At 34.4% G+C, this 24,395-nt stretch overlaps 1 protein-coding gene across 1 annotated transcript in view; it reads right to left on the reverse strand.

The window, feature by feature from the left end:
• mute (gon-4 like protein muscle wasted) overlaps positions 1 to 19,688 on the reverse strand; it is an 80,790-nt gene extending 61,102 nt beyond the window's left edge. Inside the window, exons 1-3 of the mRNA XM_089101501.1 lie at positions 19,582 to 19,688; positions 10,108 to 10,447; positions 3,214 to 3,340 (exon numbers count right to left, since the gene is read on the reverse strand). Of these exons, the coding sequence (XP_088957627.1) occupies positions 3,214 to 3,340; positions 10,108 to 10,223 (243 nt within the window). The 5' untranslated portion in view covers positions 10,224 to 10,447; positions 19,582 to 19,688. The remainder of the gene's footprint in view (positions 1 to 3,213; positions 3,341 to 10,107; positions 10,448 to 19,581) is intronic.
• Between the last annotated feature and the right edge of the window lie 4,707 nt (positions 19,689 to 24,395).

Here is a 24,395-nt window from a genome sequence, read left to right on the forward strand (position 1 = left end):
TAAATCATTGCTAATAAGGCAAGTTATTTAAGTTATTTAAGTATTCAAGCTAATAAGGCATTGCCTTATTAGCAATGATTTAGACATAAAACAGGTTGTTCGAGAGGCAATTGAAATTAAAATCAAAATAAATAGTAATATTTCTTTAAATAGAGATTTGGGGGAATATTCGCTTAATGCCCTATACACAAATTTAATTAAAAATGATTTGACTAATTATATTAAAAAACTAGTAAATAACTCCACTCAACCTATTACGAATAGAGATTCTAGGCTGGCTGCCAAGAAGGCGAGACTAGCTTTAAAAGCTTGTCTGTAAATATTTTAATTCCATCTGAATGAATTGTTCTCTGTCCATTTCGTTTGGAGTACCAGTCCTGGTTGAATTTCCTTGAAGTAATGATATTAGGGCTATTTTAAAACTTTTTTTAAACAGTTTTAATGATTGAATTTTAAAGTAAGTTTCTTTTATAGTGTTTTTATTTTCTTCGTCTGTTTTGCTAAGGACGGCCCTTGGATATAGGGTCGAAATATTCATTTAAAGTTGCGTTCCACTGTCTTGTATAAAAAATTTCCCTGTTGTTCTACTTATTTCTCCTTATTTCCAGTTAAAAACACTTGTTTTTTATTTAATTTCTGATTGTTTTTTTTTAAATAATGCAGGTTTCGATTTTGGCTCACCGCACACGAATAATTAAAACGAAATTTGCATATTAATTTTGCTTGTTTTTTGGCTAAATGGCTTTCTCGAAAGTTGTTTAATTTTATTTACGAACGTTTTTATTAGTAATAAATATATGTAACTTACGAATTAACTTACGTAACGCACTTCTATATTTGTATATTTTTATTACGTATATAACTGGGTTCACCTCCCTAGTCATTACCTCGCTCTTTACGCTAAAGCTCGAATTTTTTTTCAATTCTTTAACAATGGCCCCTTAATCATAAAGGCCGTTAATTAGAATATATAGCTCTTATGAAATTACAAAAAAAAACTTTAGCGTAAAGAGCGAGGTATTGACTAGGGGGCAAACCCAATCGCATACGTAATAATTTTTGTTCGTTTTAAGTTTTGATGTTGAAAAGTTTTCAGTTGAGGAGTTTTTCAGTTGAAATTCTTTTTTTCTTTTTATTTAATTTCTGATCGTTTCTTTAAATAATACTGGGAAATCCGGCACCCCCTTCATAGCAATGTCCATTCCCCCATGAAAACTTCCTCCATGGAAAGATTTCCCACGTAACCCCCAATCCCCCCCCCCTACAAGAAAAAATTCCCCCTGAAAACGTATGTATATTTCCCAATAACCAATACTATATGTAAACATTGGGCAAAGTTCATAACTTGTAGCCCTTCCCCGGGGACTGTGGGGGATTAGGTCATCCTCAAAGACATAGTTATTATATTTTTCGACCATGCTGAACAAAATGGCTATCTCAGAATTTTGATCGGGTGACTTTGGGGAAAAAATGAGCGTGGGAGGGGGCTTAGTTGCCCTCCATTTTTTTGGTCTCTTAAAAAGAGCACAATAACTTTTAATTTCCGTGCGAATGTGCCCTCCCACGATATTCTAGGACCACTGGGTCGATGCGATCACCCCTGAAAAAAATAAAAATAAAATAAAAACGCATTAGTGATCCTTCTTCTGGCAAAAAAAAAAAAAAATACAAAATTCCACATTTTTGCAGATAGGATCTTTACAGTAGGATTCCCTGATACGCTGAACCTGACTGTGTGATTTTCATTAAGGTTCTATGACTCTTAGGGGGTGTTTCCCTTTCTTTTGAAAATAAGGCAAATTTTCTCAGGCGCGTGACTTTTGATGGGTAAGACTAAACCTAATGAAAGTTATACACTTGAAATCGGCATAAAAATTTGATTCTTTTGATGTATCTATTGGTATTAAAAATCCTTTTTTTTAGAGTTTCAGTTACTATTGAGCCAGGTCGCTCCTTACTAATTGATTTTACCAAGTTTTTTCACAATCTTCTTTGCAATTATGTTAGGCAAAACATGGACGGTTGTTATGCTGGCCTTATCAACATTATATGTTTCATGGACCAATTATATGTTTCAAAAGGAATATTTCAAGATTATCAGAAAGGATGTTTATATTCTCCCTTTTGAAGCTAGTGGCTTGTGTCAAACTACAAGCTGCCGATTTCCTCAAATTGAGCTCAGAGTATCTCTTCATAAGCCCCTAATACCAGTCCTTACCGCCTTTTTGTGTTCAATCCAAGATCGAGGGATTTCCTTTTTGTTTGCAATCGCAAAATCGTAGGAAAATTTCATAAGCTGATTTTGGCATGGATGTGGCGGATCTAGTTATAGACTGTAAACGATCTGAAAGAAGTGTTTTCTTCACTCTGCTCAAAGATGAGCTTCCTAAGAATCTTCATAGTCACCTTATCAAAAGCAGGTTTAGCAAGAGACAAATAAGTGAAGAGTTTTAAAGGGTACACCATGGGCTATAGCAGCTTTTCAAAAAGATTCACCTTGTTCCAAGACCAGCACAACAGCGCTTTTTGTGTCCCCTCCTTTTCTGAACCTCCTTTTCACTCATTGTGTACAAAAGAAAGAAAGTTGGTAAAGTCAAGCTTGGGCTACAAAAAAAAAACAAACTTTTACCACTTTCAGCACTGAAAGTGAAAGAATTGATAAAAAGAGTGAATTTCCCATGAAAGTGGCAAAGCCTTCCGTGTCTTCTAATTGCAAACCAAATGTTGAGTTTATAGATATTTACTGGGTTGGTCTCATTTCCCCATATATACGACGTTTTTTCATTGGAAATTTGTTTTACATTTTGGCAAGATTAAAGAAGAAAATTTACATCAAGAACTTTGTCAATGAACTCTCTCTGAAAATAATCTAGTGAATAATCCGGAAGTTCATTATGTTGTGAATGACCCTAAAAGTTATTTATTTTTTTTTGATATAAATGTGCTAGTTTCAATTTTAGTATTTTAGTATTTCTACTGAAGAAGGTCGCTGTATATGTGACTGAAATATCTGGAATTTTGTACCTGTTTTTCACTGTCTAAATAAATGGATTTATCCCCATTTGAAAGTTTAATTGTTCGTCTTAGAACGGCAGTGTGATCTAAGAAAACAACACCTAATTTAAACGTGTTATGTCGAAAATCCATACAGTTATGTATAAGTTTATCTCTTAAATTGCAGTTATAAAAGGCCAAATTTGGATATCGACTTACTTTAATTATATTCTTGACATTGGTTGCAGTAAGATTCTTCTTATCAGCAGCTGCGTCCAATAATTTGTCAATATCACTATTTAATGTTAAATCTTCCTCCATATACGCTCTCCTCCGCTTCATAAATCTGAAACAATTAATAATCACGACAAAAAAAAAAACAAAGAAAATTCACAAGTAAAAAAAAAAAAAAAAAAAAAAAAAAAAAAAAAAAAAAAAAACAACGACCACTGAATTTTAATAGAATAGCAATAAGAATTAATTTTAATAAACAAATAGGGAGATTATAAATAACAAGGGAGATTAAGATTTCAACTCCGTTATAATTTTTCTGTTCCCATTTGAAGTTACCATGAACTGAAATTCCCTCTTAAGTCCGTTAATTTCCATTAACTACATAGATTATTATTAGAAAATAACTAAGAGGCCCTTTTCAACCAGAGCAATCAACATTAACAATAACTTTGTCTTATTTGATAAACACTAAAAAAGAGATAATTCTGAACTAAAAAGAATTTAAAATTCTTTTTATGTAATAGGATTTAAGTAAATTTATTAATGAGATCCTTGTGAGCATCACAGCGCCAAGCTATCGACACAAACGGAGCGAATTTATATCTCTCAGTCTGATACTAGTCAATGTAGATATTTTTTGCAAAGTGTTATAACTATGTAAATTTTGTGATTAGGAGAAAATTTTTTAATTACTTCTTTTTGAAATTTGGAGACCAACTCAACTTGGTCTCCCAGAAACAAAAACATATTGCGCAAAATGCAAAACTATGGCCAATAAACTATGGGAAGCGTCACTTAATTGTGGAAGACTATGGTCACTTAATTATAGGAAATAACAATACTGGGAACTCAAGTTCGTTTCCCAGGAAAAAAAACACACTTAGCAGAGGCCACTTAAATATGGGAAACTATAGCCATTTAACTAAGGCACTTGGCTATAGGGGTACTACTAAGAATGGCAACTTGATTTAATTTCCGCAAAAAAGGATCATCCTAACATATAAATTATCTCAATATTTTAATATCAAGGCTGCTATAGGTTCAAGAAGTCAAAAATAGGGACTTCAGGGACCTTCCTGATACCGAAAAAAGGACTAATTGGGACCTGGTCCAGCTGTCGTTTACCATATAAATGCCAAAGCCAAGATCATACTTGATATTCAAACGGATCTCTCATAAAGCTAAAACCAGCACGGTCAGCAATGAAGCGTCATCTCTCCCGGAAAGACATGGGCAATATCAAGGTGATCCAACTCCTTGGCTTTCCATATGAATCTTCTCAGGTTAATTTTTTTCTTGATTTTCAACTACGACTGATATAGAAATCCGAAAAATACACAAGTTACTGCTTTGATTAATGACCAGAAAATCATCACAAGACTGCAAAATTTCAAAATCAATTGTTTGTTTTTTTGCTGTTATTCCTGGCTTTGGCTTTGCTTCCTTTAGACCTTCATGAGTGCTGTTACAAGCAACTGTATTTATATAAAGACAGTACCTAAGTACTTTCAACAGATGCTGATTCCTTTATCTGGTTGGTGTGCAATAAAAGTGAGCCACCCAAAATGGTTTGGGCAAGCGAATTTCAATCAAGTCTTTCTTTTAAATGCCCATTTTAAGTCAATTTTTGGGTTCTTCAAACATCTCATCAGTAGCATGCTTCTTGCATCCAGCGACTTATATTTGTTTCTTTTAATGACTTTTCAACAACATACTTTGTCGTCTAGACCCCGTCAAAAACATACTTTGTAGTCAGACAACATACTTTGTCATTAACACCCCGTTAACAACATACTTTGTCGTCAACACCCAGTCAACAAGATACTTTGTGATCAGACAACATACTTTGTAATCTAGACTCAGTCAAGAACATACTTTGTAGTCAGACAACATACTTTGTGGTCTAGACCCAGAGCAATATGCTATGAGGCGTTACATAAGTATAGCAATCTAGTGCTACATAAGGCCATGGGGATGAAAAAATGGAGACACAACATTGATATCCGTTTGTTTGTTTCGCCAATAAACCCCTAATGAAGGGTTTACGAATACGGTGATTCCAGTGGCGTACTTTTAAATCTGAGGCCATTTTTCGAAAGCTTTCACGTGTGTTTTCTTTTTCTTTTTTTTTATTCCAAAGTAAAAATTTCGAGACTACAAATTAATGTTGAGTTAAAGATGAACTACAGTTATCATTCCTGGATTTCTTTAGTTGCGTATTTTTAGGGTTAATCTTTTTAAACCATTTTTTTAATTTTTGGTCACTATTGTCCAAGGATTAATATTTACTAGGTTGCAACTACCACTACAGCAATGACATAAGTAGTACGCAAAGGGTTTGACATCAATGCCTACTTCGGTGAAGTTATTGATCAAATAAGAGCGAGCTGAGAAAAAATGACGAATATCCAGGAATACATAACTAAACAAACGAACTTCAAGGAACACAAAAAAGCACGAGCTTAAGTGACTCCAGAGGCAAAGAGCATCATATCTCCTCGTCCATTATTATCAAGAAGACTTGGACGCTGTAGCCTCGAAACTATTCAGCAGTCTAAAAAGACTAATGGTCACTAGTGCACTTAAAACACTTCTTAGCTGAAGTATTGACATGGCTTAACCTTCCAAAAAGGGAATTTTTGGGACTTTAAGGACCTACTGCAGATTTATGGACTTTTTTCGCGGAAAGAGGACTTCTAGACACTTCCTGACACCAAAAGAGGAACCAATAGGGGCCTGGCCCAGTTGTTTACTGTATAAATGACAAAATCAACATCATACTCGATATTCAAACCGATCTCTTATAAATCTGAAACGAAGATGGTCGACAATGCAACATCTTTATCTTCTGGAAAGATATGGTTAATACCAAGATGATCCAACCCCTTGGCTTTCCATATGGATGTTCTCAGGTTAATTGTTTTTTCTTGATTCTCAACTATGAAGGTACAAAAATTCAATGTTACTGCTTTGATTAATGACCAGAAAATGGGACTTTTAAACATCTTCCTGACACCAAAAAAGGACCAATAGGGACCTGACCCAGCTGTTGTTTACCGTATAAATGACACAATCAACATCAAAATCAATACTCAAACCAATCTCTCATAAATCTGGAACAAGGACTGTCAGCAACTAACGCCTGTAGCGTCATCGTCTTCTGGAAACAACTGGGTAATATCAATATGATCCAACCGCTTGTCTTTCCATATCGTTCATCTCATGTTTATTTATTTTTTCTCTTCTTGTTTTCCAACTATGAAGGCACAAAAACTGAAAAATACATAAGTAACTACTCCAGTTAATGACCGCAACCTTTCAAAATCCCTTGTTTTGTTTTTTTGGCTTTGGTATTGTATCTATAGACTACCTCAGAAGTGCAGCTATCAGCAACTACTTTTTTTTGTAAAAGTACCTGAGTAATTTCAACAGCTGCCGATTATTCTTTCTGTTCAGTGCGCACCTAAAAAGGCCCATCCAACATGGCTTGGGCGAGCTGAATTTCAATCAAGTCTTCTTTCTCAATGCCCATTTCAAGGCGATTTCTGGGAAAAAAACTTTTGTAACTTTTTGTGCAGATCGCGCTAACTTTATCAGGTCTTCAGGTGAAGGGACGTTCTGGGTGCTCCTACCATATCTGCATAGTCTACACATCACAAACAGCCGAGTGTCCAATGTTCGCTCGCCTTCTGGACAGTGAAAATTATTTTCAGCGCTGGCTCAACTGTGCGAAATGATCAGCGTTTTTTTTTATCACTACCACCAAATTTAGGTGTTTTGCATCCTCAATTAATTTCCTCCATCTTTCATCCATCCTATTTGGCTCTGAGGGAAACATACTGATTTGCACTACTTTAGAACAGTGTCTAAGAGGAGATCTGTTTTCAAGGGGATAAGAAGCCGTCGAGCAGCAAACAATAAGTCATGGACAACATTTGGCTTAGACATCTGAGTAGAGTATGAGAAACACAAACTTTTCGGAAACAACAAAGACTCGGCATTTAGAGTTTAATTCAAAACTTGCTTGGCAGCTGAAGTGAAGTGCTTCTGGACATACTGCAAGAAAGAACGTTCTAACAATTCATCAGCCAAGACTGGAGAGGCTTGCACTTCATCGCTTATCACAGTGTCGACTAGAGGCAAGAACTTCTTTTCATCTTCAAGTGGTTTAACATACAAGTCAACCATCAGTTCTCGAACGGCTCCAGGTCTCAAAATGGGCCCAGCAAGCATCAAAACAAGATACTGCAGTTCCGTATACACTTCATGGATCGGCGGTTCTTAACGCTGGTATTTCTGAGTGAAATGTGCGAAAAGTTCAGAACTGTTTATGAGGAACTCACATTTAGCTTTCAAAGTGGACAGTTTGAGCAGTTTTGCAACATCTTTGTAAGTGTGTAATTTCACCAGGCCTGTATTCTTTTTAGGAACAAAATTGGCACTATATTTGTATAAGGATGGCCATTGCTTTATAATTCTAGTGGCAGCAGGAACGATCGACGACCAATAGGTTGGTAGGTGTTTGATGGAACTCAACTTGGGAACACCCATTTCCTCTTGGAATTTTCTATAGTCCTCAATCCAGGAAGGCAGTCATGGAAAAACTAGGAAATTTTTATGATGAAATTTTGCCGAATTCGCCAAGACCCTTTCTGTAGCCATTGTGATCAAGGTGAATTTTATGTCCCAGCATCAAGTAGTACTGCATTCCCATTTAACCTCCGTTTTTCACAATCGAGCAGCCAAAACAACTTTGTGTTGGTCCATCACTACTCACTGTAATCAGTTTCGAAAGAGACAACCCACAATCATCAATTGTGGCAAGCGCTTCAGTCTTCAGATCCTCAACTGTGGCGTGACTGATTGTTCGTTTTTAGATGTCTTTACACAACACGTTGCTCCTGTAAAGACCAGAATCGGATTTGTATCAACAACTATTTCTACGTCTTAAGTCTATTCAATTCTTTCTTACTTTCTGTTTTTTGTTTCATCAAACTCAATAACATAATAGCTGTGCCCAACCTCATTTAAAGTCATCTGGCGAAAGTGCAGGACAAGAGCTTAGGTCAGTAGGCATGCAAACTTTGCTCATTCCATCAAGAGATTTTCCGAGACTGGATATATTTTGCCAAACCCAACTACTACGCCATCTGCCAAACTATCTGGTTACTCAGATTTGACCTTTTTCAAAGCCAAAATAAGCTCAGCCTTCCCACAACGGTCCTTGGCTGAGCAAACTCCAAGAATTCCAACTGGTGTAGGGACCACCATCTCTGAACCAAATAGTTTTACATATTTTTTTTTTTGCCCCACAGTTTTTCTTCAAACATGTTTTTTAAATTTTTGGAATCTATGGGCCAAGGAGACAAAAAATGAATATTCTACCAAATTTCAGCTTACTTTGGAACCATGCACAGTAATAAGAAAATTCGAGCATAGAATTTGGACCCATGGCCTATTGCAGATAAGCCAAGGCCTATAACAATATACCATAATGTATTGATGAAATTAATGAAAAAGGTGCTGTAAGATCATTCAATTATGAACATTTTATAAGATTTGGTTTAATAAATTATAAAGTGCTAATGTAATAAACCAAGCCAGCCCAAGCATTTTATTTCCCTCTTTCTTTTATAAGCTATTCTATTGCTTCTCTTACTAAACAATGGGCTTAAATCATCAGTACATTCCTATATTTTATGACAAAACAGAATTAATCTGCAACAGGAGTAGTTCATCTGGGGCTACCCAAGCCCCAGATGTATTTCCCATAATTTGATAAGCATTTCAACAAGAGTATTTTTATCTGGGGCTACCTTATTGTGTTTCAGCTCAAGATTCAAAATCAAAGCTAATTTATTCACGTATGCTATTTTAAATATTGCAATTTCTTACTTGGATAGCCAGTTTGTTTTAGTACCACTGAATTAATTTCGAGATTTAAATTTACAGAACCGTTGGAATGAGATAAGATAGATAACTTTTACAATAAGTCTGAAAATACTCTCTTTATGCAAAACTAAATTTGTTTTTTCCAGAATCAGAAATATTTTAGATATTATTATTTTTTTTTATTATTTGATGTAGTTTATTCAGTTATGTTTTAAGTGTATTGTAAATTGTTTCTTTGTTTGTATTAATGAAGTATTTTTGCAATTTCATTTACGTGTTTTATATACTCCTCATTTTTGAGGGAAATACAAACCGAGAGCGTATCCCGAATTCTTTTTTTTGGGGGAGGGGGGGTACAAAAAAAAATTAAAAACGCAACAAAAATTTATTCACATTCATTTTTGTTACGTTTTTACGAATCGGTAAAACTATACAGCAAGGGGGGGGGGGTTAAAGCCCCCTAACCTCCCTCCCCATATAACGAAAACACACTCAAACATGTGGGTTTAAGAAGACTGACAAGTAATTGGTACTGATTCTACTTCTGCCTGATGTACCTTTCTCCTTACCTCTTCATCTTCTTTCTAAAGGAATAGAAATAAAGGATGCTAATTCTCAAAAACATATTTGCACTAAGGCCAAAGGTGGAAACATGTCTGAACCTTCCTCTCCCTCCTGGTGTGGGGGTGGGGTCACAAGATTAGAAACAAATTATATTTTATGACTACATTCTTCAGATGACATATTCTTAGGATCAACCTTATTGAGAGGGGTGTTTCTCCCACTGTGCTGGTATATCTATAGTTGTAGGTTACCCTTTTTTTAAACAAGGTTGCATTAACTATTATTAAAACCATGAGCTGATACCATCTTCCCTTAAAATTGTTTCCCAGGTTATAATTCTTAAAATAAACATTGCAATTTCATAACACTAGGGTTAAAAGGACACAACTTATCATTCAATACTACTTCAATCACTAAACTTACCTATTACCACATTGACTTCTTTTGCCCAATAGCTTTGAATCAGAAAGAGGTGCTTCTATTTTATGGCCTCTGTAACTCAACACAGATGTCCTTCCAGTGTCAGACAACACATCCATATGACTATTGGGGGTTGGGCAAGATGGTTCGAAGTCATTATTTTTTCTCTTTTTCTTCTTTTTAGCTTGTGCACATCTAATTTCTTCTTTCTTGGAGTTTTGGCCAATGAATTTAATTGATTCACTGATTCCTTTAAAGCTTCTAAGCCAGGTGCAGTGTCATCGCATGGGTTGATTGATCTTGGCATTTTGTTGAAGGTGTATTGCATCTAATAATATATCACCTGGAAAAAATAACACAATTTGTTAATGTCAAAATGGCTTTTGAAGATGAAATCACTTAGTGTTATGTTTGACTGGTTGTTATGTATTGTTATATATTTTTTTTACTTTCTGGAGTAGACCCCAACCCAAAATTACACCCTAGGAAGATCTTTTAAGGTATACGTATTTAAAACCCTCTTCAAAAATCTTTGATGGGCTTGTTCAAACTCCAGGTTATAGAAGTGAAGACTTCACATTTCCAGCCCTAATGATGCTAGAAAAAAGGGATTTCAACCTAGTACCTATGCTATATCCCAAATGACAAGATTTTTAATGATTTAAAACCTTTGAATTTAAAGACCTTTATCAGAGGCAACCCTATAGCATTGCCTATAGTAAAGGCCATACAGCTCCAATGTTTTATTGTTTTTTTTTCCCAGAGGCAATTCATATGGAATGGGTTGTCATAAAAACTTCAAAGAGGGCTCATTTGATTGAAAATCGATAGTTCTAGTGCCCTTTTTAAGGGTCAAAAGTGATTCGAAAGCAAAAACACCCCTTCCACACCCACCATTTCCCCCAAACACATCCAATCAAAATTTTGAGATAGCCATTTTGTTCTACATAGTTGATTTCCAGATAGAAATTATGTTTTTAAGGAGGACATTCTCCCAAAGCCCTCAGGGCAAGGGTTGTAAGTTATGCCCTGGGGGCATACAAGCTTTTTATAGAAAGCTTTGTTGTAAAAACTTCAGAAAGGGCTCATTTGATTGGAAATTAATAGTCAAAAGTGATTGGAGGGCAACTAATCCCCTCTCACATCCACCTTTTCCCCAAACACATCCAATCAAAATTTTGAGATAGCCATTTTGTTGAACGTGGTTGAAAATTCTGGAAATTAGGTCTTTGAGGATGACAACCCCCACCCAGATCCCTCAGAGCAGGGGTTGTTAGCTATGCCCTGGGGGCATATAAGGTTTTTATAGAGAACATTGTTGTAGAAACTTCAAAAAGGGCTCATTTGATTGGAAATTTAAATGGCTAGTGCCCTTTTTAATAGTTGAAAGTGATTAGAAAGCAAATAACACCCCTTCCATGCCCACCATTTCCCCAAAACATCCAATCAAAATTTTGAGATAGCCATTTCCACATTCATAAATTGAATATGCAAATAAAGCTTGAAACAAACAAAAATCACTACAAGCAAGAGTTTGGGTATCACCTACTTCTCTCACTGTAAAAGTCTAAAACCTACTGTGTCATTGGTGTTTTACTGAAAACCAATTTTATTACAAATATTTTTTTGTACTTAATATTGAAATTAAACATTAAAATTATAGTAAAATTTTGAACTGATGAGCTTTCAGCAATTCATATCATTGTACATCAAATATTCAGTTTAATTTATTAGTTCTTTTTTTGTTCAAGACAAATATAGTTTCAATACAAACAAGAGTTTGGATACTGCCCCCTTCCTAAACTGTATATAAGAACCAAAAGCCTACAGTGTCATTGGTGCTTAACTGAAAACAAATCATATTACAAATATTTTCTTTTCAAGTTCTTACAGCATTGAAATTAAAAATAAACTTAGAGTAAAATAAATTCTTGAACTGATGGATCTTTCAACAACTAATATCATTATATATCAAATATTCAATGTGATGTTGTTTATACTTTCCAAGACTGTTCAAGACACATATAGTTTTCAGTAAAGCACCAATGATGCAGTAGGTTTTAGACTTTAATGGTGAGAGAAGGAGGCAATACCCAAACTCTTGTTTGTAGTGATTTTGTTTGTTTCAAGCTTGATTTGCATCTTCAATTTAAGTTTTACTCGTTTTAAAATGTATTTATTCATTTATTTTAATATCTATAGTATGTTTGTTTGCATTGATTTTTTTATTTTTATTTCTGTTTGTTTTAAGTTTCATTTATACTTCAATAGCAAAACATTTTTTTGGTTTTAAGCTTGATTTTCATATTCAATTTAAGCACTGCTCTCTTTAACATCTATTTAATCTTTTATATTATTACTTGTTGTATGTTTTTTCCTATGATTGTTTATTTAATTTGTGTTCTTTTTGGGTTTCATTTATTCTTTAAAGTAATTTCTTGTTGTTTTCAGTTTGAATTTTAACAAGTATTTGTATCTGCTGACCTTAAGTTTTAAATGGCCTTTACTTTTTTTTGAAAAACTTATTTTTCAGAAAGTTTTTTTTAAAATTAATTTGTGTTTGTTTTTGATTGCAAAAAGTTTCAAGTTTTTAAAAATTCCTTATTTTAAAATCAAAATTAAAAAAAAAATCAAATCTTCATCAAACTATCAAAATTGGTATCAAAGTAACAATATCAAAGTGAAAAAGTTTGCCCCCTTTGAAGTTTATACAACAACCCCTTCTATATAAAGTGCATCAGGGAAAACAATAAACAGAGTGTGGGGGGGAGGCTAGCTGCCCTCTGATCATTTTTATTCTTCAAAAGTGAATTACAGCTTTCAATTTCCAATCAAATGAGCCCTCTATGAAGTTTATACAAGCATTCCTTCCATAACGAGCATATATGCCCCCAGGGCATAACTTACAATGCCTACCCTTGGGCCCTGGGGGGGCTGTGTTGACACCAGAGTTTTTATTATCTGAACTTTGAACTATTTTTTAAAAAATGCCTATCTCAAAATTTTTATCTGATGCATTTAGAGTGCAGAGGGGAGAGGGCTAGCTGCCCTCCAATCTCTTTTTATGCTTAAAAAGTGAACAAGAACTTTCAATTTCCAATCAAATGAACCCTCTCCAAAGTTTATACAAGAATCACTTCCATAAAAACAATATATGCCCCCAGAGCATTACTTACAATGCCTGCCTCCAGGCCATGGGGGGTTACATTGACACAAGAGTTTTTCTTATCTAACCTTTGAATCATTTTTAATGAAATGGCTATTTTTAAAATTTTATCAGATAGGCTTGGGGAAACAAGGGTGTATGTGTGTGGGGGGGGGGGGCTAGTTGCCCTTGGATATCTTTTGACTCTTAAAAAATGAACTAGAACTTTCAATTTCCAAGCAAATGCACCCTCTTCCAAGTTTATACAAGCATCCCTTTCATAAGAACCATACATGCCCCCAGGACAACACTTACAATACCTACTCCCTGGGCCCTGGGGGGTTGTGTTGACACCAGAGTTTTGTTATCTAATTTTTCAACAATTTAAAAAAAAACTGGCTATCTCAAAATGTGTAGCAGATAGGTTTGGGAGAAAAGGGGCATGGGGGGGGCTAGTTGCCCTTAAATCTCTTGACTCTTAAAAAGTGAACTGGAACTTTCAATTTCCCTCTACAAAAAAGGGCCCTGGGGGATTTGATTGACACCAGAGTTTTTCTTATCCAACCTTTGAACTATTTTATTTTTAACAAAATATCTATCTCAAAATTTCATCAGATGGGTTTGAAAAAAAAAGGCATGGGGGGAGGGCTAGTTGCCCTTGGATCTCTTTTGACTGTTAAAAAGTTAACTTGAACTTTCAATTTCCCATCAAATGAGCCCTCTCTGAAGTTTATACAAGTATCCCTTTCATAAGAACCATATATGCCCCAGGCCATAGGTTATAATGCCTGCCCCCAGGCCCTGGGGGGTTGTGTTGACACCTGAGTTATTGTTATCAGCATTTGAACAATTTTTAACTTAATGGCCATCTCATAATTTTATTGGATGCATTCAAGAAAAAAGGTGTGTGTGTGGAGTGGGGCTAGTTGCCCTCCAATCTCTTTTGACTCTTGAAAACTGAACTAGAACTTTCAATTTTCAATCAAATTAGTCCTCTCTGAAGTTTTTACAAGCATCCCTTCCATAAAAACCATATATTCACCCAGGGCATAACTGACACTGCCTGCCTTTGGGCCCTGGGGACTGTGTTGACCCCAGAGTGGGTCAACACAGCCCAAATGCAAATGGATAATGGATGCAAATGGGTGGTGGTGGTAAAATTAATTTCTGATGCAAAAGAATGTTATATTTGGATTCAGGATGAAATTCTGATTCTGAAAGGTAGGCCTATGTGTATGCATATCTTATTAGTGAGTCAATTGGTAAATTGACCTATAGTTGAGTTATAGAACAAGGAATGCATAAAAAAACAAAGAAATAGATGGGGCTAAAATTCATTTCTGACAAAAATGATAGTTAATGTCTACCAAATCATATTATTGAGGTAGCCTACAACTAAAGTGAATATACCACTCACTGCCCTTTTTTATGCTTTTTAGGAATATACTAATCATTTTTGTCAGAAATTAATTTTAGCCCCCACCCCTATATATACCAATTCAGAGTATATATTTGCACATTAGGGGGGTGGGGGTAATTTTATTTCTGATGTAAATGAGAGGTATGTTTAAACTTTCCCCCCGCCCCCGTATGTGCAAATATATACCCTGAATTGGTATATATTTGGTATACCATTCATTGGTATACCATTTCATTTTCCTTACCAAACCCCTTTACAAGACAGCAAAAAAAAATTTTTCACAGTTCAGATTATTGACTTAGCCTACAAATAAAGTAAACATACCACTCAATGCCTTTTTTATGCTCTATCCAAATATAATAATCATTACCAATGATACTTTAAAGCCCAGCTCCCACTAGCGCCCAAGAACCCAAAACATTTACTTTAGCGCCCGAGAACCCATAGCGCCCACAGCTCCCAATTTGAAAGATAAAGACAAGCACACCCAAGTATCAATTCATAAAGCCAAATATTAAGTTATTTTACCTTTGGTACAGCAAATTCTTCTCTCTTCTTTAAATAGCAATTTAAAAAATTATCCTAACTTAACTTTGTAAATCACAGATGGTGCTGGCATGCATAAAAGAATTTTACTAGTCACAAAGATTGGAGTCAGCAAACCAATGTGTCGGCAAAGGGTACTTGACAAAGAGAGATCATATCAAGTTACAAGAGGGGAAATTTGGCTTCTGTTGGCAAACACATTTCGCAGAGACATATCAAGTTACAGGAGAGATCAACTTTGGATTGTTTCTGGGCGTTCAGAAATATTTCAAATATGTCATTCATTTTTGGGTTCTGATAAATTAAAAATGCTTGTATTACATGCATGCGGGCGTTGGCCTTGCTTGGGCTTATGATGCCCTATAGTGTTTTTATTAAGTGGAAAAAAATGTCCAAAGGATTTGTCATAAAATGAAATGTGTGCCCCATTGCTACAGCTCTTTGTGACTTTCTTATTTAACAAAAACAGTTTTTTTAGTGCCAAGGTCATATAATTCTATCTGTAAGGCAAAAAAATGAGAAAAAGGTTCTGTCGGCAAACACATTTCGCAGAGACATATCAAGTTACAGGAGAGATCAACTTTGGGTTCTTTCTGGGCGTTCAGAAATATTTCAAATATGTCATTCATTTTTGGGTTCTGATAAATTAAAAATGCTTGTATTACATGCATGCGGGCGTTGGCCTTGCTTAGGCTTATGATGCCCTATACAGTATTTTTATTAAGTAAAAAATAATTAATATTTATATTTTCGGCCAAATAAGTATTCAAATAATCAATTTATTGTCAGTATAATTTTATTTTTAACTTGGGCGCCAGATGCAAAGGTTCTCTGACTCTGACTGAGATCCGGGTTTGATTCCCTGTCAGAGAAAATTTTTTATATACTGAATTTAAAGTTTAAAAAAGAAACTCAGTTTCTTTTTTAAATCCAATCTATTACTTGGATTTAAAAAAGATGGAAAGATGGAAAAAATATTTTTTTCCAGATTCAAAGGAAACCTTTGAATCTGGTCCCCAAGTTAAAAATAAAATTATACTGACAATAAATTGATTATTTGAATACTTATTTGGCTGAAAATATAAGTATGAATTATTTTTCACTTGATAAAAACACTGTATCAGGCATCATAAGCCCAAGCAAGGCCAACGGCCGCATGCATGTAATACAAGCATTTTTAATTTATCAGAACCCAAAAATGAATGACATATTTGAAATATTTCTGAACGCCCAGAAAGAACCCAAAGTTGATCTCTCCTGTAACTTGATATGTCTCTGCAAAATGTGTTCGCCGACAGAAGCCAAATATCATATCTAAAGTTAGCAAATCACAGATGGTGCGGGTATACACAAAAGAATTCTACTGAGGGGGGGGCTGGATTTCCGCCATTATTTCGTAAAAATCAGAAATCAAATAAAAAAAACATTTTTTTCCATCTTTCCATCTTTTTTAAATCCAAGTAATAGATTGGATTTAAAAAAGAAACTGAGTTTCTTTTTTAAACTTTAAATTCAGTATATAAAAAATTTTCTCTGACAGGGAATGGAACCCGGATCTCCCGCCTGACAGTCAGGAACAGCAACCATTGAACCACAGAGACACTAACGGAATTATTATTTTAGCGTCCAGTATCTATTTTTGACGCAAGCAAATACCCACAGAACTTGATATTTGGTTTTGGGAAAATAGGGAAGGAAGAATCGGATTGAGCTGAAATTTTGAGGATAAGTTCCCAGGCCCAAAGTCTAAAGCTCTTTTTTGATCCTGGGCGCTTGGACTCTGGAAGCTGAGGAGCTAAAGTATCAAAGCTTTGATCCTGGAAGCTAGATCTGGTTTCAGCAAAGGTTTATATTTACCTTTGAATCTGGCACCCAAGTTAAAAATAAAATTATACTGACAATAAATTGATTATTTGAATACTTATTTGGCCGAAAATATAAGTATGCATTATTTTTCACTTAATAAAAAAAACTGTATAGGGCATCATAAGCCCAAGCAAGGCCAACGCCCGCATGCATGTAATACAAGCATTTTTAATTTATCAGAACCCGAAAATGAATGACATATTTGAAATATTTCTGAATGCCCAGAAAGAACCCAAAGTTGATCTCTCCTGTAACTTGATATGTCTCTGCGAAATGTGTTTGCCAACAGAAGCCAAATATCATATCTAAAGTTAGCAAATCCAAGATGGTGCGGGTATACACAAAAGAATTCTACTGAGGGGGAGCCGGATTTCCCGCCATTATTTCGTAACAATCAGAAATCAAATAAAAAAACATTTTTTTTTTCAGCTGAAAGTAAGGAGGAACATCAAAACTTAAAACGAACAGAAACTATTATGTATATGAGGGGGGGGGGGGTAGCGCCCTCCTTAATAACTCGCTGTTTGCGATGAAGTTTGCCTTTTTGCCCCTGTTATTTAACTCATAAAAAACAAGGGCCGTTTAATTTGAATAATAACCCTTTTAAATATTCTAGAAAAGTCAAAATTTAGTGTAAAGAAAGAGGTATTGAGACTGGAGCAACCCCCCTCATACAGCACACCCAAGTATCAATTCATAAAACCAAATATCAAGTTATTTTACCTTTGGTACAGCATATTCTTCTTTCTTCTTTAAATAGCGATTTTTACTGGAGACAAAGAAGAAAAAGCGCAAGGAACTCGCAAACTCGCAAAATCCCATGTGATCTGGTGTTTATGTAATAATATATCTATGAGACCCAACACTGAATGAAATATTTTGAATATTTGTAACACCCAAAGTTGATTTTTTCTGTAACTTGATACGTCTCTGTGAAATGCTTTTGCTAACAGAAGTCAAATCTCCCCTCCCGTAACTTGATATGATCTATATTTGTTTGGGTTCTTGGGCGCTGGGCAACTGGTTTTGTTGAATAAAAAAGTCACAAAGTCTTTTAACAGTGGGGCACCTATTACATTTTATGGTAAATTCCTGGGACATTGTTTTTCACTTAATAAAAATATTGTATATGGCATAATAAGCCCAAGCCGGGCCAAGCAAGGCCAAAGCCCGCATGTATGTAATACAAGCATTTTAATTTGTCAGGAGCCAACACTGAATGACATATCTTGAATATTTGAAACATGCAAATTGCCTCTTTGTGAAATGCGTTTGCCAACAGAAGTCAAATATCCCCTCCTGTAATTGATAATGATCTCTCTTCACCATATTCACCTTGCGACACAATGCACTTGCTGACATTAATTGAATATATCTTTGTGAGTAGTAGAATTCTTTTGTGTATGCCTGCAACACCTGTGATTTGCTAACTTTAGATATGATACTTTTTTAAATTGCTATTTAAAGAAGAAATGGACTACAAATTTGCTCTGCTAAAGGTAATGCTAGTATTTATTTTTCAAGTTGGGAGCTGTGGGTTCTGGGCGCTGGGCGCTAAAGCATTAATGAATTTGGGTTCTTTGGGCGCTAGCGGGCGCTGGGCTTTAAAGTATTGTTGGTATAATCATTTTTGTCAGAAATTAACTTTACCCCCACCCCTGTTTATCGGCTACCAGATAAAGTTTTATTTTTGCAGTTTAGGGGGGGGTAAATTTTATATCTGATGTAAAGAGTATAAAAAAGGCGGTCAATATCTACCAAATCATATTATTTAGTTAGGAATAAAGTTAGTACACCATTCAATGCCTTTTTTAATGCTGATTATTAATATAATAGGCATTTCTATCGGAAATGAATTTCAGCCCCCCCCCCCCTATATAGGCTATACCTAACCTAACCCTGAATTGGCATATAGAGGGGGGGGCTGAAATTCATTTCTGATAGAAATGCCGTAGATAATTTCGGAGACCACACTGCCTTTCCATGACGATAAATAAAAGTTCAAATAGGGATAAAATCCTTTTAATAGACAGTGATGATAGAAATTCACAAAAATACCAGATATTTCGGTCACATATACAGTGACCGTCATCAGTAGTAAAAACTACTGATGACGGTCACTGTATATGTGACCGAAATATCTGGTATTTTTGTGAATTTCTATCATCACTGTCTATTAAAAGGATTTTATCCCTATTTGAAATTTTATTTATTGTGATAGAAATGCTTATTCGTAATCAGCATTAAAAAAGGCATTGAATGGTGTATTCACTTTAGTCCTAACTCAATAATAGAATTTGGTAGATATTGACCAAAAAGGCTATGTTTACTTTATTTTTAAGTCAATAATATGAACTGTGAAAAATTTAGCAAAAAAAACGTCCTCCCATTTCATTTACCTAGCCTAGTCTAACTCTACTGCCCTACTTTCCAGTAGCAAAGAGCATCTCAGATTTTGATCATAAAATTTACGAACATTCTATTATATAATTTTACTAACTGAAATAATTAGCAGTAACTCAATGAAATAGCACTGATGCTATCACTGCCTCACTGGTGCTAAATTCTTCTTCTTCTTCTTCTATTTCACAGCAGGCTGAACTAAAAATCTGAACTCAGATGAGACATCATCTCTTTCTTCTTATTCATACCTACCCTTGCGTTGCCACACTTCGTAAAATTTTACCAAATTTAGTAGAAACGGACTTGTTAGCAAATTGAATAAGTCAAGGTCAAATTTAGTAAATTTTTGAAAATTAGTAAGTCTCTTAGTAAATTTGCCAGAAATATGAAAAAAAGTCTAATGATTTATGTACCAAGTTTCATTCTGTTAAAAATATTTGATCTGTCTTAATTGATATTTTTTATTCTATGCCTTTAGTTTCAGTCCGTCCCACCTCTTCATTCCCATCAGTATATCGCGTGAAGCTTTTAAAATCTGAAGTTTGGATACAACCAACAAAAATTGTTTTTATTAAGGAGTCAATTCTTCAGTCGATGATTTATTTTAATGACAGTTTTGTATACAATGATAGGCGTGTTCAAAGCACAAAAGAGCATGGCCAGTTTTTACTCAAAAGTGGTGAAAAACTGAACAAAAAAGAATGTACAGCTCCCACTACTACCGGTGTGGTAAGTCCTCACGGGGGAGGAAAAACTGACCCATGAAGTGTTTTTTCTAATGGGTGGACAAAAACCGCAAACTATTGAGTACTCCAAAAAATTTTGACTGGTTTTTCTAATCGCTGTTATCTCCCAATGTAGGTAAAACACACGCTACGCCTTTTATACTGATGTGCATGGAAAAATGGTTCAAATGTATGGAATCAAAATAGAATGTAGTCCAGCAGCCAACTGACAAAAATACATTTATTTTTAAGTCCTCTGTCGTGATGACACCTCTGTCTTATACAATCTGAAATCAGTTTCCAGTCATATTGAACCTGCTGATTCCGATTATACCCATGAATAGGTAGCTCCAAGGGGTCCTTAACCCTTAAAAATGACATGAAAGGTTAAAAAATTCTACCTGGAGAGTTTTCTATACATTGTTTGTTTCAAGTTTGAAATGCTACCTCTTACATGGCTCCTGAAAGGAATGCAATTTTAAGAAGAAAAAGAAATGATGGACAAAAATAATAAGTTTTTAACTCATTGCCAAAAATTTTTACTGCAAACAATTATTATATACTCAAAGAACAGGTGTCTCACATTTTTACCTTAGGCTGTTCTAATAACTCCATGGCACTGTGCTCTTATCACGCTTCCAAACTCTTACCTGTAAGCGTGGAGGAGAAACCTAGTCAACTATATTGGTTTTGGTCCAAAACGGGTCAAGGAGTGTGAACAGTTTCAAGAGTTTAAAAATATTGCCAAACACAGGCTGCTGGCCACTCAGTGCAGCACGATGGCTGTCTCTTGAAGCAGCGGTTTACAGGATTTTAAAACAGTAGATGTTTTGGTTCTGTTACTGAGTGATCAATCTAACAACGCTGACACTGATAGAGCTAGTCGGGAGAAGGCAAGGCCGATTTTCCTTTTCATGAACAATTCCTTCTGCAAAGTATATATACATTTTCTGTCTTTCCGCTGAAGAAGAACATTGTGCTCAATCTGGAGTTTCAGAGCAGAACAGTTCGTGTTCGCAGTATTCTGAATAGAACCAGAGCTACATTTACCTTGCTATTCAGCTGCTTTGTGAAGCCCAGTGTAAAAGAAAGGGATGCACATGAAGAAGTTTTGAAACTCTTCCTGGAGGATCAGACACTCCGGAGTTTAGTTCTTCCTCCGAGCGAATTGAACCTCGGACTAAACACTGGGTGACATTTGTTACAGTTGTTTTCTGCTGAAGCTTGCAGAATTCCGGAAAAACTGCAGGTCATATTATGTAGAGCTCTGTAGGCAGATCGCCAAGAGGTTAGACAGCGAAAACGAAACGCTCAAAAACATCGAGTGCATCGATCCTGCCGTTGCTTTGAGCAGTTAAGTCAGAACACTAGTACCACTCATGGTTCGATTTCCAAATTTATTGGGGAACGATGACTGGGAAACAGAAGGAAAAAGATACTTCCTTGTGTTGTGAAGTGTATTCTTATGGTATTTGGGTGTTTTAGTCGTAGATGCCTTTATTCTCCCTTTATAGGGGAAATAAACTCTGGCCCTAAGGTAATTAAACTTTGGTAGCGTGCCTTAGGCTATGACCGAACTAATGAGGCGTACCGACTGGGTATATTTAAGGGGCTAAAGGTAGATCGTAGAAAGGTTGTCTAAAACAAAATACTTTAATTTAATTTACACATAATAATTACATATATTAATATGCTACTGGGACTGGCTGCCCCAAGTAGACCACAAGTCTCAAAAATCTACAATAATACATAATAAGATACAGACACTTACAATGATCCAACAAAATCCCGAGGTATTTCTAATGAGAAAATAAACGGACAGAGGTTCACCCTGCAAGTCAAAAAGTCTGACTTCAGTCTCAAAAATCGGGGTATATATTTGAAAAACTAACCACGTCCTTTCGGTACATTGACGCATTTAGCCAGGAAATTGGTTATTGAGCAAATTCCCTCCAAGCCTACACATTCCATGATTTGTATCTTTATCTTAAAAAGTGGTATTTTGAAACTTTGTTTTTGTGTCATAATATATTTCTACTCAATTAATAATTAACTAAATTAGAAAGCTTTACCTCAATACTCCCCATTTAAAGAAGAATTGTCCCAATTCTCAATATTATACTTTTAAAACAACTTAATTTCGTTTACAGCTATTATCCTACCATCTTTGGGTCATTATGTCCATATACCCTCAATGGGTTTCCTTAGGGTTGTGTTTCTGGTCCAATATAGGCCATGTTCTTTTCTGTCGAAGGATTTCATTTCAAAATTCATCCTTGTTTCTTTTTTTCTCTGTCTCTAGGACTGAAAAATACTCTTTTTACCCTTCTTATATTCATCTTCTGTTTTAACTTGACCCCAAGCGGCTTAAACATTATATTAGCGGTTTTATTTAAATCAGACTTATGTTAGAAAAGTTTTATGAATTTTTTTAGTTTAAATTTAATTCCCATTAATGATTTAATTTATCTGTGTGATGTGGTTAATATACTGTTTATTTTTCCTTTTAGAATTACCTTGGATAAATTACATATAACATTATTGATTTTTAAATTTTCACATATTTTTCCTGCACAAAGCATTTTCACATATTTCAATAAGATAAGCCATCTGGGCTATGTAGCACAATAGCTAGGCCTAAATTAAGTTCTGATTTTATCTCACTTTTGATGATTTTGTAGTAAAGTCTGTAGTTTCCAAATATCAGTTGATCAAGTATGGTTTGGTTTCTGATGGTATGGATGATAGTATCAGGATATAATTGAACTGTCTTTGAAATTTGCTACTTTCCAAAAATGTGTAAAAGAAATGATTGATAACTGGATCCAAAAGGATGTTATTAAAAATTTGATTTCCAAAAAAAAATAGCTAAGGCTGTTTCTAAAATAAATATCCACATTAGTATACATATAAAGTATACAATTTTACAAATATAGTAGAATGAAACACTCAATTTTCGTATATATCAATGCATTCGAAAGTTAATTACTTTTAATTACTTTCTCCTCTTTTTTAATTACTCCAAAAATAATATCCCGCTTAAATCGAAACATTATGTTTCTTGCTGGATTATTCTTTCAAACTTAATACTAAACGGATTATTTCACAATAAAAATTATTAATACGTTGACTCGAGGTCAAACATTTACATAAAATATTAAATCCCTAGTTAAAACTTAAAGTTGATAAAAGCATAGTATATATATAAGCATTGTGAAATAGTTTACGTAAGTATTTTTTTTTTATTCGCAAAACTAGATAGGATATTCAACTACTGTTTAAAACTTAAAGCATTAAAAAAAATAATACACGGTATAGATAAGCATTGGAATTAATTCCAATTATTGTTTTGTTAATTGTTTATGAAGTATTAATGTAGAATACTTCATGAATGATATAAAAATAAAAAAAACACAAATACTTAACATTTAATTCACTCTATTTACATGGATAGTTTAGGATATATATATGTATATATATATATTAACAAAAGTTATGTTGATATATAACTTAATTATTAAAAACAAATAATAATTATGTACTTCTATAATTTATTTAATCACTGAAATATTTATTCTTCGTACCACTTTTAAATAAGTCCGTCAAGACTTTTATATGATGAGTCCTAACTGCAATTAAAATATTTACAAAACAAAAGCAACTCCAACAAGTAGATTTATGCACTATAACTGATAACTGTGATTAGCCTCTATATAAGGGCTTGACAATATTTCATATAACATAACTTTTCTATTTACATTTCTATAATAATTTTTTTTTAAATATAATTCTCTGTTTATAAAAGATTTTCGAAATATATTTATAAAAGTAGATATTTTCTCAATTACATTTGTTACAACTATATAACTTTTCCCATATCCGACTATATACAATTTTGTTTTAAAACTTTGGTTCTATTTCGAACCCACTTGTGTCATTAACTGTCATTAGCTTATAAGCCTGTTTGTTTATTCAGACTTTTAAGCTTTTCAATTCTTTTCGAATTTCTAGGTACTTGAGACAGTTTTATAACGTTTTTGTCTGTAAACTCTCTTTTTTCAGCTTTAATGTCTTTTTTGTTTTAGGCTTTATTTACAGCTTATATCTGATAAGCTAAAATATTTTGCTGTTCGCCTTATACCTATTATGTCATTATCAAATGACTTTGCATGTTCTGAAGGTTGGA

The sequence above is a fragment of the Artemia sp. Qi Xiang Cuo genome, chromosome 15 (assembly GCF_049724085.1).
Source record: "Artemia sp. Qi Xiang Cuo chromosome 15, ASM4972408v1, whole genome shotgun sequence".
Taxonomy (NCBI): domain Eukaryota; kingdom Metazoa; phylum Arthropoda; class Branchiopoda; order Anostraca; family Artemiidae; genus Artemia; species Artemia sp. Qi Xiang Cuo.